Source organism: Salvia hispanica, chromosome 4 (genome assembly GCF_029641045.1).
Source record: "Salvia hispanica isolate PSC_SH4W2 chromosome 4, Shi_PSC_v1, whole genome shotgun sequence".
Classification (NCBI taxonomy): Eukaryota; Viridiplantae; Streptophyta; class Magnoliopsida; order Lamiales; family Lamiaceae; genus Salvia; species Salvia hispanica.
The window spans coordinates 57,207,887-57,223,129 of NC_142695.1; the positions used below are offsets into that span (position 1 = coordinate 57,207,887).

Below are 15,243 nucleotides of genomic sequence, written 5' to 3' on the forward strand. Positions count from 1 at the left end.
ACTTCAAGATTAGCTAAGCTACATTCCTGATTAAAAGGAAAAAGAGCAAGTTTGGTGAGAGGAATTGCATAATGTTAGCCTTCCACACTATGTATCAGCTGCTGAATTTAGTAGTACTTGTTGCTTAACCGCGACATGAAAACAGAGCTCCGTGCCTTCCCCACAGAGGTGGACGATAGAGTGCGAGAAAGCCAAGAATCTGATGGAGATTTCGGCAGAGGTGGTGGTGGTGGTGGTGGAGGTGGAGGTGGAGGAGCATCTCCCTCTCTTGCTAGCCGCTTTCTTGCATTCTCAGCTGCTTCGTTCACAGCAGTCCGAATATCACCTTCACTGCTCGAATCATGGTCTGAATCTGAATCCGAATATGAATCTTCATTTATCTTCATCACACCTCTTGTCTTCACATAACTCTCACTGTTCTCCAAAATTCTTGCAGCATCATCAGCATCCAGTAGTTCTCGCAAGGTTCTGAGGCTCTTCTTGCGCGGCACCTCTACAAGAAACGGCATGTACTGTTTATGGTAACTCCTCGCCTTACGACTCATCACCTCATTCTCACTGTCTGTTGAGGAGCCAGACACTGCAGATTCACACAGCATTCTGCTACCAGGAAATGTCATCACGTGGGCGCGGCTCATTGCAGGAACGGGGCTCAGGCTGCAGACCGAACTTTTCAGGAAAGCTCGAGGCATCAAGCAAGACACTCTAATCACATTCTCATGCTGATCACTCCCTCCTCTCTTGAAACTAGGCCTGCAGTGGAGCACTATTGACTTTTCTTGATACACCACTTTCCTTCTCCCGTGTTCTCGTTGGCAGACTCCTAAATCGTCTACAATTGGTTCGCTACTTGCATCAGAATCCGAACTAGTTTCTCGCAGAGCTTCCACCCTGCGTGCTAGGATATCTTCCTTTGGCCGCCCCGGGATGTGTTCCCACACGGAAGGCCTAGCATAGTCATGAGATTGTGCTAGGATATCTTCCTTTGGCTGCCCCGGGATTTGTTCCCACACGAAAGGCCTAGCATAGTCATGAGATTGTGCTAGGATCTCTTCCTTTGGCCGCCCCGGGATTTGTTCCCACTGGAAGGGAACAGAGACCGGGTTCCCCACATGATCAGAGTTCTGCTCTGATCTGTGTGGAAGAAGCCTATGTATGACTTGGAAGCCTTCCCTTTGATCAACTATGTGTGAGGTCACCTTGTGGGAGTGTTTTCTTACAGATAATATTGGTTGATTGAAATTCAGCTTCTTCTCCACCATGTTTTTTCCAGCTCTATTGTAAAACACAAGAATGAACTTTTATAGGGTTTGGAAACACTAAATCTTCAAATATTCTCTCATTTATGACATATTTATCTCTACATGCCTATATATTTCCACATGCTTTGCATGCCTATATATTTCCACATCTCTTCAAGGCTCTAATTAAATCTTAAATATTTTTAGCCTTTTGTTCAAGTTAAAGAAGTAATATTTGCAGCTTAATTACACCATAAAACCAATTAGAAACATAAACCAGACTTTGTTTTGATTTTTCATTTCAAGTTTTATATACATAAACATCTATATATAAGCATGCTCGTTTGGTTTAACTAATAAGATATGTAACTCGTTATAGGAAATATGGGCCAAAATCAAGATAATATTTTTATAAGTGTTCTTTGGTACTCCATATTAGATGATCCTTGATTATGTGTGATTGATAGCACATGAAAAGACAAAATTACCCTTATGTTTTGGGGTTGGAAGATTTGGCAAGAAAAAATCTCTACCCCTGTTACATTTGTCAAATCAAACGGATCCTTAGATTTCAACAACAATTCAACGTTAAGATTTTAAAAAAATGCCGATATTACATATTTTTTTTATGTATTCCAAAACGTTCAACTCAAAAAAATGGCGATCAACAACAACAAATGAAAAAAATTAAAATAGACAAGAAAATAACAAAGAAATCAATATACATAGAAAAACACACATCCTAACATTATCAGCCAACATGGTCCGGAGTGGTCACACAACTCAACATTTCAAACAACAATTACAAAATACTATAACATGGCAGCAAGAAGAGGGAGAAAGGATGAAAACAACAACCAAAACCTTGACATAAACAAGGTTGTACCTTTCAACATCCAAGAAATGAGAGATAGTCAAATTCTTCTTTAATAAATATGTCACACTCACATTGTCATGACCCCAAATTTATATGAGAGGGAGTAAACGAGTTTGTAAGTTTCTACAATGATTTAAATTGGTTGAGTTCATTAAACTAAGAGAAGAAGCTTATACATTATGTAAAATGGAGGGAAAAAACACTAATTAATCATGATCATCTTATGTTTACCAAATTAAGTTGTCGTTATTAATCATGAGAATCAATACTTTCCTTTAGAAAATGGAAAAATTAATACTAGTATTTTTTTGGATTTTGCATATTCGTTACAATCCAAATTCGGTTCACGTGGCCTGATTTAAATATGGAATTGAAACAAATTTTTATGCGTCACTTGGTTTTATTTAAATTTTTAGTGAATTATAGAATGACTTATAGCACGTATGTGTGTTATTTTAGGCCTCATATATATGAAGTATATAAATTATTGGAATTTGTAGTAACGATGTGATGACTTTTATGCATCGAACTTTCATTGTAACCTTCTCTCGAGATAATGCGTAAGTGAATAAATTAAAGGCTCGAATCATAATAGGGTGAACTACTGCATCATTATAAAACTATACTTGTTAAGTGGAATGGGCCGGGCTGGCCAAGCCCAAGCTCCGACTGAATTGATGTCTTGCTCGACTTGGGCCGTGTCTAAAACTTGATAAAATTAATAAATATTAACCTCTATAGCACAAATGATAAGGGTTTAGAGTTTATGATTGCTTCAACTTTGCCATTTAAGTTAAGACTGATTGAATTTACATTGTATAATATTTGATATTTGTTTTTTATATGAATTTATGTACGTGAATACAGTTACATGATGTACAAAATCAATAAAAGTAATTAAAGTTCAGAGTTGTCACCATTCACCAATTCAAAATGTCACAAGTAATTTTTTTGTCACTAATAAGTGCTCCCAAGTCAATTGCAGGGACGTCAATCTAGCCCAAAATCCACGGGTCGATCCGAATTATCCGATAAAATCATAGGGTTAGGGCCGAAAAATCACAACCTATATTCAGAAGCGGGCTACACGGGCTAACCCGTTCGGGTCGGCGGGTTATGCGGGCTGGCCCGGGTGGGTTACGGGTTAGCCCACGAATTTGAGCATTTAATATAAAAATATAATTAAAATTTTGGATTATATACATATATGAAGTATATTTGGTAATCAATATTAAATACAACATTGATATAAAGAATATATACTAATCATGTTTTCTCTCTCGAATTGAAAGTTAGGGTTATATGAAATGCATGATTACCATTTAATTGCAGTTAGATTCATGTGTGCTATTAACTAAACGATATGTTTATCTATTTTGTTTTAATTTTCAATTGCTATTATTTTCTTTTTCTTGATCATTTTGATAATTACTTTACTATTTTCGACAATCTGTTTTTTAATAATTTAGAATATTGGATTGGATAAGTAACATATAAGATTACTATTGACCTGAATAGCCCGTGTGTTAGATCGAAACCTGAAAATTTAGTGTTATGACCAAAAATTTATAACCCGAAAAATTCACAGCCCGAATAACCCGCACCCAAATAGCCCGACAACCAAAGTGGATTGGTCCAAACCCGAACGAGTTAGCCCAATTGACATCCCTAGTCAATTGTCTTTATAATAAGAAAGTTTGGGAGAATGATCATTCTATCCCAATTTATAGTGATTTTATCACAATCTTTCGAACTCATCAATTTCACCAACTTTAACAATTGTATCAGTTTTCATATAAACTTTTTTCACACATCAATTCTATCAATCTTCTTACCTCTATTTTCATCACGAAAATTTACTTTAATAGTAGAGTCGTGATGTGAATTTAAGTTAATTTAAGGCAATAGTCTAAGCTAGATTAGGCCTTAATATATTCTTTAGGGTCAAATATATCGCTTCCACGGTAAGTTAATTTTGTTGTGCCTAATTTGACTAACCTTGATTTAGTAGTCTTATAGTCACACCAATATTAATAAAATTATTTAATTAATCGTTTTTTTAATATTTTATTCACCTCAAACAAAAATAATATATCCAAATTATATAGTACTATAATCTTCTACATGCTATATTCTAGGATGCTACTCAATTTGATAGGCTAAATAAATAATAATTTGATTACATAGACAAAGTACATAGCATAAGATTGTAATCATGTCAAAGTAAAATTAATTTCATATGACAAATTTAATTTAATCAATTTCAAAATAATTAAGTTAATCTTGATTATTGAGCAATATATCTCTTAAAGGGATCAAGTAGAGTAGTACCACATTCAAGTCATTTGTGTATTTTCTTTGTCATGAAGTAATATTTTCATATACTAATATAAAGCATTACTTTTATTGACAACAACTTTATTCAATTAGTGAAATATCAACACGTGGAATTGTTCCACAGTTGTAACTATCATTTTCAGAGACTTAGAAAACCATGCCGACTTACGTATATTTATTTAATTTTTTAAGTTTGAATTTGTGAGTAAGAGGAAGCCGAATATTGATTATGTCACATGCTACTTTTATAAGTGGTGTGTGTTTTCTTAAAGAAATAAATACATAAAAGGAGTATATTTTTAAGATTTAATAGATCCAATTTGAGTCGAGGCCTAGTCGATTCATAACGGCCGAAAAACCCTAAAGTCAAATTTTAATTTCCAATTAATTTGTTTTTCCATTCATTTTCTTGTTGCTAAGATCAATCAAATAATACATCTAAAATTATTAATGCATATCATTATTTGAAAGCATTAGGGTTAAACACCCGAAATTTGGATAACCTTTATGTTCAATTTGAACCAATCTAAAATTCAAATATTGAAAAATATAAATCCAAACGGATCAAAAATATATGGAACATCAAATCTAGAAACCCAATTTTTTTTTATAACAAAATTAAAAAAATCCAATAGAGTGAAAAAATTCAATTTCTTTAAAACTATTATATTCATTAGATTAGGAATATTTTAAAAAAAAAATATTATTTATATAAAATAAGATTTGAATTTTTCTCTTTCAAGCAAACCAATTTAAACCGAACCAAAAATTCAAATTTCCGAAGATAAATATTCAATCCAAAATCCAAATGTTTCAAACCAAAACTAATACTCACTATATTCTATTAAATATGAAATGTTTTTCTTTTTGGGTTGTCCCATTAAAATTAAACGTTTTCTAAAATGGAAATATCATTTCTTTACTTTTCTCTCTATTCATTAACTCACAGATAAGAGTGGGAACACGGATATCGGTTATTGGATTTACCCGTACCCGAGCCGATATCCGCCGGATTTTGGATACCCAATATCCAATTTTATGGGATTGGGTTTAGTATTGGGTATTGAAATATAAGATAAATCCGGTATTGGATAACCCGAATGGATACAGGGTATTATCCGAATATCCAATTTATTATTTTAAGCATATTTTAAATTATGTTTAGTCATTTTGCATTAAATAATCTTATACATTAAAATAAAAGTGTTCCATTTTTTTTTTGTTTTATACTACAAAATAAATGAAACATTAAAGACATTAGTCAATTTAGATATTTCTATATTTCCATTAATATATAAAATTCAATTTTTTTTATTAGTTATTAACATGTGTAATGAGTCGGGTATTTGGGTACCCGATACGTCGGGTATGGATACCCGGAGTGGGTATTGGAGTACCCGAAAATATATTGGGGCGGGTTTTGGATAGACATTTTGGTCATTTTCGGGTTTGGATATCCGATTTTTTCGGGTCGGTAATTCACGGATACCCATATTCCCACCCCTACTCACAGAGCAATACTACATAAAATTCTATGCTGAAAAACCAACGTTTCAATATTTCATATTTAATGAAACAGAGAGAGTATTACAATTCGACCCGATTCGATTATTTACGCGCAAAACGATAACTTGAATTACGGATATTTTTTCTCGCCCGCCCCGCTTAGACTAACTCAAATTTTCCTGATCTAGAAAAAAAATCCGAAAGCAAACCCGGATCTGAACCCGCCCGGAAAAGTAATTAATTATCGTTAAATGGAATAAAACCCCCGCCCCCATCGGTATATAAATTTCTGCATTTCACTGTTACCTCGTTTCCATCTATGCTCTCTCGCAACTCAATTCTTCAACCAGATTGCATTGAAGAAGCCTCGTCGAATCCAGCTGATGTGTTAAGTTGTTGCGCCACTTGCTGGATTCAAATGCGGTTCAATTTCCGTGCGAAGATCTGCCGCCGGTTAGTTCTTCAATCGCGCATTGGTTTTGTTTATTGATTGTTGTTATGTTTTGATCGAATTTTAATTGCTCTGATTAGGATTGTTGATTGTAGTATTAGTGATGTTGTTAATTTTGTGTTGTTTGTTCGTGCTGTATTTGTTGATTTGAACTGAGCTGAAGTGATCGAAGTCGGAGGATGTGTGATTGGAGTGGTGATTGATGAGTTTGATGTCGGTTTAGATCTGGAAACTGGATTTTAGTAGCTGTTTCGTTGTTGTGTTGTGTGCGGTTGGAGGATTTGATGGTAATTAATGCTGAGGCTGTTGATGTAACGGTAATCTATTAATGGCAGTGCTTGAATTGAAGTTGTTAGGAGGGATAGGGTGGTTTACAGTAATGTGTTTTTGCTTGTTTGGTAAGCACCTTTGATCCGGAATGTAGTAGATGATCCCGAGACTTGTGTTCTTCGTGACGATTGCACCGTGAAATTTTGCTAATTATATGAGTTGAGTTCGCAAGGATTGATAAAGAGCTTTCTCACCTGGAATTTGAGTTTCATGGTTCGAGATCTGGTTCGGTTTTGATTGCGAGGGGGCCGTGGACTGTAGTTATTCGTATTCACACTGTTTCTGAAGTTCGGATGCTGGAAAATTAGAAATGATAGGGTCAAGGAGTGAGATTTAAGATTCAGATTGTATCGAGATATGCCTAATGTAAATGCTGGACCATTTCTTTGTGGTGAAGATATTAGAAATTAAGATTTGAGAAGACACGTACTATTTCTGTGATGGAGTTCTTATGTTGGTTACATCCTTTCGGGATGCTATGGGTTGCTTTTAAGTAAGTCAACGATATCTACTAGTTGGGAATCAAAATTGTACAGATAGTCCTGTGGCTCCTATGTATAGCAATGTGAAGGTGCAAAATTTTTGTAGGCATAAAGAGGTTCTAGGTGTTACTGTAATAGGCTTCGTGTTTTGGATGTATTGTTTTGTTCCTTTGTCTTTTCTTATATATTCATTTATTTAAGTTAGTTTTTTGGAAATAAAGATCTCCATAGTTTTTCACTTTCTTAAATGTATTGTTAAATTTTCACATCTTGTCTGTGGCTTCTGCATTAACTATTTGGTATTCTCTTTGCTTGTTGAGATTTGAATACTAAATATAGTTTGTGTTCTACTTCTTCAATAGTTAGTTACTTACTCCTCCATTTGTCAGAAATCACTTTATATTTACTCCGTTTTGGATTTTGATGTACTTCCAACCAAGTTCTGAGTGCTCGATTTTTCTCCAAATTTCAGGTCATATATGGCCCTCCACTGAGGAGCCAAAAGATAATTGATGCATCAATACATTTGTTTCTTTTTGGAACTGTGCAAGCGATAAGCACTTTAAAAGAGTAATAAGAGTACTGAGATGATATTACATTTCACGAGATTCTGGACATGGAAAATACACGAGGTGATACCGAGTCTTCACATCATAGGTCACCTGGTGACCAACCATGTGGTTCTGTCTCCTTGGATTTTAAGGACAATAGTATGAGAAATAAAGAATTGAATGATGAGGAGAAGTATGATATATCCTCCTGCACTTCAGCAACACAGATTCTTTGGAGCACAGGGATGCTTTCTGAGCCAATTCCCAATGGTTTCTACTCTATTGTTGCTGTAAGCATATGACTAATCTCATGTTCCGGCTTTTTATTTCTATTCTAATTTACTGATTCCATTCCTTTTGACTTGAAAAACAATGCATACCATTATTAACAGGACTAGTAGTTACTTACCTTGTGCATAGATAGTTTATTCTAGTAATCATGATGCTTTTGAGGGTAGCTTAAGATTCTGAAACTAAATTCTGCATGCATAAAAGTCAGCTGAAATTCTATATTCTGGCTGCAGAAATATAAGGGCACTAACTTTTGCAAGTTGTGGTGGTTTAGGTCGATCTTTGGATAGACATCCAAATGTTTCTCCATTAGATTCAGAACTTCAAAATTCCGTCTGTTGGTGATAACTGCATGGAGTTTTTCAATTATTCTTTATTTATTCTAAAGAAGTTTATTTCAAAACTTTGAGTAGAAAATTAGGGTTAGTATGGTAGGTAATACATGCATCCTGTATGTATATCATGCTGTTCAAAAGCATTACGAGTCAAAGACTTGCAGTTACAAGGTATGGTTTCTAATTTGATAAGTTTTAAATGCTAAGATAAAAACTAATTTACACATATAGATTATGTGTATTAAATGGTTTTAGTTGAATTAAATCTGACAGAAAACCTTCTAATTTGGGTCATATTATATAGTTCTCAGAAGAGGAAAAATAATATTTCAAATTTCATGCAAATCACTTTTGAACACTTGAAAGTCTGGTTCTCCTTTAGTATCTAATGGTTACAGACTGATCAAGTTATCTCAAGATCTCATCTGTTGCATGAGAGGGGTTATGGGTACTAGCATCTTAGTTTTTAACAGCTCTCTTCATTATGGATTTCTGCATATAGAAAAATCTGGCACGTAAATTGGTCTGTTAACTCAGCTGTAGTAAGCAAAAAACCTTGTTTACTTGTGAAGCTGTATGAACAATATTTCCATATGAGTGCTGCCTTGGATTCTTCTCTTTCTTATTTATTTCCCTAAAGGAGCTAAAGGAGTAAAATATCTTTCTAGGTTTTCAATCATTTTTGTTCTTTTTCCCTTTTCAAAGTCCCCCCTCTCTATCTTTTTTTTGGCGGGGTGTCACTCTTGTTGAACGCAATGCAATTGTACCTTTTAGTAGTGTCTGCAATTATTTGTGTTGATGTCCTAGCGAAGTTAATGTTTAACTTTCTTAAATCAAGTAACTAACTGTACTGTGCTCTGGCATTTGATATCTTATTTGTAATGGCTAATACTTAACGTGTCATTCCTTACAGGATAAAAAGCTCAAAGAGCTTTACAAAGCTATACCTACTATTGATGATCTTCATGGATTGGAGACTAATGGTTGTAAAGCTGACATCATCCTTGTTGATGCCGAGAAAGATAAGAAGCTTTCTAAGTTAAAACAGTATACTGTAGCTCTGGTTAATGGTTTACATGGAAATCCTCCAGCTATAATAAAAAAGATTGCTGGATTAGTAAGTGTCTCTTTGTCCCTCTTAGTTTTGAATATCAAACATAACTAATTTGTTATATGGAACATTATTTATTTTGCTACAATGGCTTGTATGATCATATTCACTTTGTAATATAAAAGGATTTCAATAGGTCACTTCGTTATCAAGTTTCATTGCTCTGCCCAATTAATAGTGTGCAACGCATGGTACATGTGGTTCTCTTGTTTTGTTGTTGTTTACTAGTTAACTAATTACTACTCTGCATATAGCCATGGTTTCTCTTGCTGCACCAGTGGTATATCCATTGAAGTTGTTTATGAACTTCATGGAAAGCAAACAGCATTTTCCATTTTGTAACTGTTAAAGTAACATCAAGATTATACTTTTTGTCAGCGTTCAGAATGAATTTATCATGTTATGACATTTCATATCCTCGTGTGGTTTTTAAAATGGTTTATGAAGTTGCAATCAATCTTCTTATTCTACTTTCTTTATATTTCACGTATGAAAATTACAGTGGTTCATTTCTTATCATATCCCTATTCAGTTGATATTCCGTCCTCATCATATCAATGTCATTTGTCCTTCAGCATTGCCCACGGGCAGTTGTGATGAGAGACTCCTGACCAATGATCCAACACCCTTTTTTAGGTATCTGATGTCTACAAACGACCAAATCTGGATCTAAGTCCCAAGAAAGCTGTTCCGGAGGCAGCTGCATCTGAAAATGGAGGTGTTCAGTTGCTGGGGCAAATAAAGTATGGTTCTTGCAGACCTCGAGCAATATTGTTCAAAGTTCTTGCAGATTCTGTTGGACTTGAAAGTAGGCTGGTGGTGGTAAGATTTAATTGTATGTGGAATGTTTATATTCTAGTATTATTTAGCTCTGATAGGTGTGTTCTTATTGTTGTAGCTTTGACCAGGAATGATAGTTCATATTCTAGAATCCTGAAAAGCTTTGTAAAATTTCCACTATTATCTTATGTCATCTTTCCTCATGGTTTTGTTTATCAGGGTTTACCTACAGAAGGTTATTCTGAGTGTGTAGACTCATACAAGCACTTGTCGGTCTTAGTAGTACTAAATTCTGTGGAGTTTCTAGTGGATCTAATGCGGTTTCCTGGCCAACTGATTCCTCGATCATCTAAGGCTATTTATATGACTCACATATCTGCTACTGGGGAGAGTGATTCTGCAGACTATGATTCTTGTGATTCACCAATGGAACCAAACAGCCCTCTTTATGGGGTTTCTGAGAGAGTTGAAGCTCAGAGGTTATCAGAATGATCTTTCATTATTGTTCCAGCACCATTGTAGTTTTAAACTCAGATGATTTTAGTTTTTTGATATGGGGTGGACTTCTGGAAAAGAGAAACTTTTTTGATTGATGTCCGCATCATATATTGCCAAAGCTAATTTATTTACTCTCTTCAGTGCTGATAAAGAAGATGGTCTGATGCAATATAGACGAGAAGCATCTTCAAATGCAGCGGGCCCTTCATTAAGGAATATGATGCTGCTTCGAACACAATCTATTGATAGAAAATTTAGGTACTATGGTAGTTCAGTTTCAAAACTTTGCTTCATTAATTAGTTCTAGTTTTCTTTACTTGTTTTATTCTCTCAAGAATGAGAAGACTATTCCATAGGTTTGATATTGTTGTTCAGCCTGTCACAGAGTGAACCGAACGTTGCTGATTCATTTTGGAAGAGTCAGAGAAAGACCATTGCTTCTCATAGGACAGCAAATCCAAGGTTTTTTTTTCTTGATAACCATGACACTACTTCAGATAATATTATATCAAGAATTCAAGATTATTACAATTGGATCAATTTTATAATTCTGTGTTTTAAGTGTCAATTCGTATGACTCAAAAGTGCTGCTAAAATATTGGTTTCTGCTTTCCTCTGCATTTCCAAACGCATGTTTGCTCCATTTTCTTGGCTTTCTGAATGCTAAATTTGAGAACCCTTTACATCTCTTAATGGTTAACAAGTTGGTAACACTACCAGAGAAAGTCATTTCATTGTATTTATGGAAACAAAGTGAAGATAATGTGATGCTTGTCTCAACAGACTATGAACCTCATCTGAAGTTTATATATTGTTCAAGCAAACTGAAGGGAATTTCTAGTCACATTTATGTCATTATTCTTGGTTTCATACCATAGTCGTCGTGATTGTCGTCATCGCCATCGTCGTCATCATCATCATCATCATCATCATCATCATCATCATCATCTATAGTGATTTAATAGTCAAATCATCATTCACTTGCTTTTGGTCCTTTGTTGCATTTTCTGTTTGCAATCAATTTTCTTGGATTATAATGAAACAGAGCAATTGCATTTCTTTTCTTGGTACATCTGGACATGGACTCAAATTCACTCATGTAGTTAGAGTGGTTTAGATTATTGCTTTATGTTGTGTTTGAGCTTCTTAACCAATCTGCAGGTCAGAAGGTACATCATCACATATGCATAGACTAAGAAGAAGAAGCATGAGTATGACTCCAGAGATTAGTGACGAGATTGTAAGGTTAGTAGTGAATCTTGTATCACATTATATTTCAATATTTTCACTCGTATAATGCCCTCAGTTGAGGTTCTTGCTCGGTTAAAAAACAGCACTTTTTACCTCCTTTTACATCTCTGGACTATACTAGGGCTGTGCGAGCAATGAATGAATCTATGAAGCAGAATCGCCCTCTACCAAACCTTGAAGACAGTGGCTCTGAGTCCTTGGGCTCAAATACCAAGCACAGCACAGATCAAACAAAATATGTATGTAATATGTTTGCTTTAAGCTGTCCTTTTGTCCTTTTACTCTGTTGATCAGAAGTGTTTCTTAATGATATAGTATGTTGTTGTCCCATACTGCTGTACCACTATTAGATTCCACGTATTTCTCATCTTCCCTGAAAAATTATATCCTCTTCAATTTCTCTTTTATGGATGACTGGCTTCTGAAAATTGTAAGTCTATTGTGAGCTTCATTAATCATTCAATCAGGATATATTGAACTTATCAGCTCCTCTTGTTTCAAACTGAACCTTTTAAGCAATTTTTACCCATTTTGAGCCACCTTCTAACTGGTACTTAATGAGGTAACTGGCATTCAACTTGAAGACCTTGGCAAAGCTTCTGATGAAATGTCTTACCTATATGCTCTGCAGAGGCACCACAGCTCTCAGAAAGCAATGTCCTCATCTTCTCATGAGTATGCGAGTAAGAGTGCTCAAGGAAGTGGGAATTATGGGGTGACTGAAGAAATGCTTTCAACATGGAACAAAGTCCTAGGGTTACCAATCTTCCATAATAAACCTTTGCTACCATTCGAAGAGTGGAATATTGATTTCTCAGAATTGACTGTTGGCACTCGTGTTGGGATCGGTAAGAACCATAATACTATCATTCACAAGAAAAAAGTTGGGAGGCCAAAAGCTTTGCATTATGCACTGAACTGTTATTTCCAGTCGTAAAAGGTAGACATGGAAAGATGGAAATAGGAGATGAGAAGGGCATTTAACTTGACTACAGTTGTACCTAGCGCTTGATGTTCCCTGTTCAGTTCATTTATTTCCTTGACAAATGAAGCCCCCTTTTCCAGGATTCTTTGGGGAAGTTTTTCGTGGCGTTTGGAACGGAACGGAGGTTGCTATCAAAGTGTTTCTGGAGCAGGATCTCACTGCTGAAAACATGGAGGATTTCTGTAATGAAATATCCATCCTCAGGTGTGATATATGGTTTTGGCTCTTTGCTGGCTTCCAGTTTTACTGACATAGTATCATTCTAACTCGGAAATTTTCATCTGGTTTTTCTTGTTCCAGTCGCCTTCGCCACCCAAATGGTACTTCTCTTCAAGCAATCCCTCACACTTGTTCTACTTTGATGTTTGGAGAAAAGTCATTTTGACTTTTGGCGATAGCTAATTACAATAAAATGAATTTTGAGAGTAACCTTAACTTCACATATCTAAAGCAATATGGAAAAATTAATAACATTAACATTGTTTATTACTGGGCGGTTCACCAGATTCACAGAACAGCCAGGTGCACTTTGATCTGCTTGACAGGACGATGTTCTTATCTACATAAGCAAATATTTCTTGAAAGTTTAACTGTGGAATATAACATCTTATGTAGAAGTACCTTACTGCTATGCATTCACTGTGAATCTTGACCTCAAACTCATGCAGTTTCAACTAATAATGTTCCTGCAGTTATCTTGTTTCTCGGTGCTTGCATGAAGCCACCACGACTGTCACTGGTCACCGAGTACATGGAAATGGGGTCTCTTTATTATTTGATTCACTTAAGTGGCCAGAAGAATAAACTCAGCTGGCGGAGGAGAATCAAGATGCTACGCGACATATGCAGGTCTCCCTTCTCATATCATCTCTCAAAAATACGGTGTTTTCGCTACTTGGCTACGCCTGGATATTCTATAAAATATTCACATTTAGTATTTAAAACTGATTAAAATTTCTCCTGCTTTGGCAAACAGAGGGCTGATGTGCATACATCGAATGAAGATAATCCACCACGATCTTAAAAGTGCTAATTGCCTCGTGAGCAAGCACTGGACGGTTAAGATCTGCGACTTTGGTCTCTCCAGAATCACGACAGACGATCCCATCAAGTCATCATCAGGTGGGACGCCAGAATGGATGGCTCCTGAAGTCATCCGCAACGAGCCATTCACAGAGAAATGCGACATTTTCAGCCTCGGCGTCATCATATGGGAACTCTACACTCTGAATCGGCCGTGGGATGGTATGCCACCTGACCGGGTATGCCACCACGCCACAACTCCTTTTCAGTTTCTTTCGTTTTTCACCAGTTCACTTTAAATATTAATCAACGCTCCACCTGTGTTTAGGTTATCCACGCCGTTGCAAAGGAGGGTTTGCGTTTGGAGATGCCTCAAGGTCCCGTGGGCAGGTTAATCGCAGGTATGGGTTGTGCCAGAGATCTCCAACTCTATCGTGTTTTTCGTCGCTTGTGACCACTTTGATTTCTTGGGTTGCAGACTGCTGGGCAGAACCCCATGCGCGACCGAGTTGCGAGGAAATACTTGCTCGGCTGCTAGACTGCGAGTTGCAACCTTGATAACTCCTTTCCTTGTACAGTAAAAATAGCTCTCTAGAATTTTCACCATCTTTTCCGGCACATTGTAAAATCTGTTTTGAGTATTCCACCCAAAGAGCCACTTTCCGTTATGCCACTTCTGTACCAAGAGTGAATAAAGGGACCCAACAACGGGTCTCGCCGCGGTCCCGATCTGCAGAGACGAGCCGGCGAGACCGCGTTGCTGGGAGTGGGGCGGGACAAGCGTCACGTGGCAGAGCGGAAGTTGGCGAACCAGCTCGCCACACGCTTGCACAGTCGCGCCTCCGTAGCCAATGAGAAGCGTGTGTTAGCCCATTCGCCGGCGTGCGAGTGAGCTTTAGTTTAGTCTACGGTGTTTTCGACCGTTACATACTTTTTTATTTACCAATCTCTTCCTATAAATATTTCTTTCATCATTTCCGTCTATTTTCCTCAATTCATTTTTATTCAACTTGTTTTTAACTAATCGTGTGATATTTTTAACTTATTTTTCTAAAATGAACATTTAAAAATAACAATTTACTACTCCCTCCCTCCCACACAAAAGATGTCACATTTCTCTTTATAGAAAAAGTTCTCTCTCACGTGAATATAAAAATTATATTTTCTCTCTCCATTTAACACACAAAACAAAAT

At 36.1% G+C, this 15,243-nt stretch overlaps 2 protein-coding genes across 3 annotated transcripts; one reads left to right on the top strand and one right to left on the bottom strand.

Moving 5' to 3' along the window:
• Positions 1-37: 37 nt before the first annotated feature.
• On the bottom strand, positions 38-1,262 carry LOC148929638 (uncharacterized). Its single transcript, XM_089069733.1, has one exon. It carries the CDS (start codon positions 1,260-1,262, stop codon positions 108-110), a length of 1,155 nt encoding a protein of 384 aa, XP_088925859.1. The 3' UTR covers positions 38-107.
• A 4,987-nt stretch (positions 1,263-6,249) lies between these two features.
• Positions 6,250-15,023, top strand: LOC125195641 (uncharacterized). 2 transcript variants are annotated; one of them, XM_048093772.2, is made up of 16 exons: positions 6,250-6,414; positions 7,697-8,065; positions 9,315-9,518; positions 10,149-10,334; positions 10,512-10,771; positions 10,932-11,048; positions 11,166-11,252; positions 11,952-12,035; positions 12,163-12,280; positions 12,673-12,889; positions 13,107-13,230; positions 13,327-13,346; positions 13,719-13,875; positions 14,003-14,288; positions 14,378-14,450; positions 14,528-15,023. In XM_048093772.2, the coding sequence occupies exons 2-16, from the start codon at positions 7,841-7,843 to the stop codon at positions 14,605-14,607; spliced, it is 2,238 nt and encodes a 745-aa protein (XP_047949729.2). In that variant the 5' UTR covers positions 6,250-6,414; positions 7,697-7,840; the 3' UTR covers positions 14,608-15,023. The 2 variants fall into 2 exon arrangements, with proteins under 2 accessions (XP_047949729.2, XP_047949730.2); XM_048093773.2 differs by lacking the exon at positions 6,250-6,414 and adding an exon at positions 6,466-7,235.
• Positions 15,024-15,243: the final 220 nt, after the last annotated feature.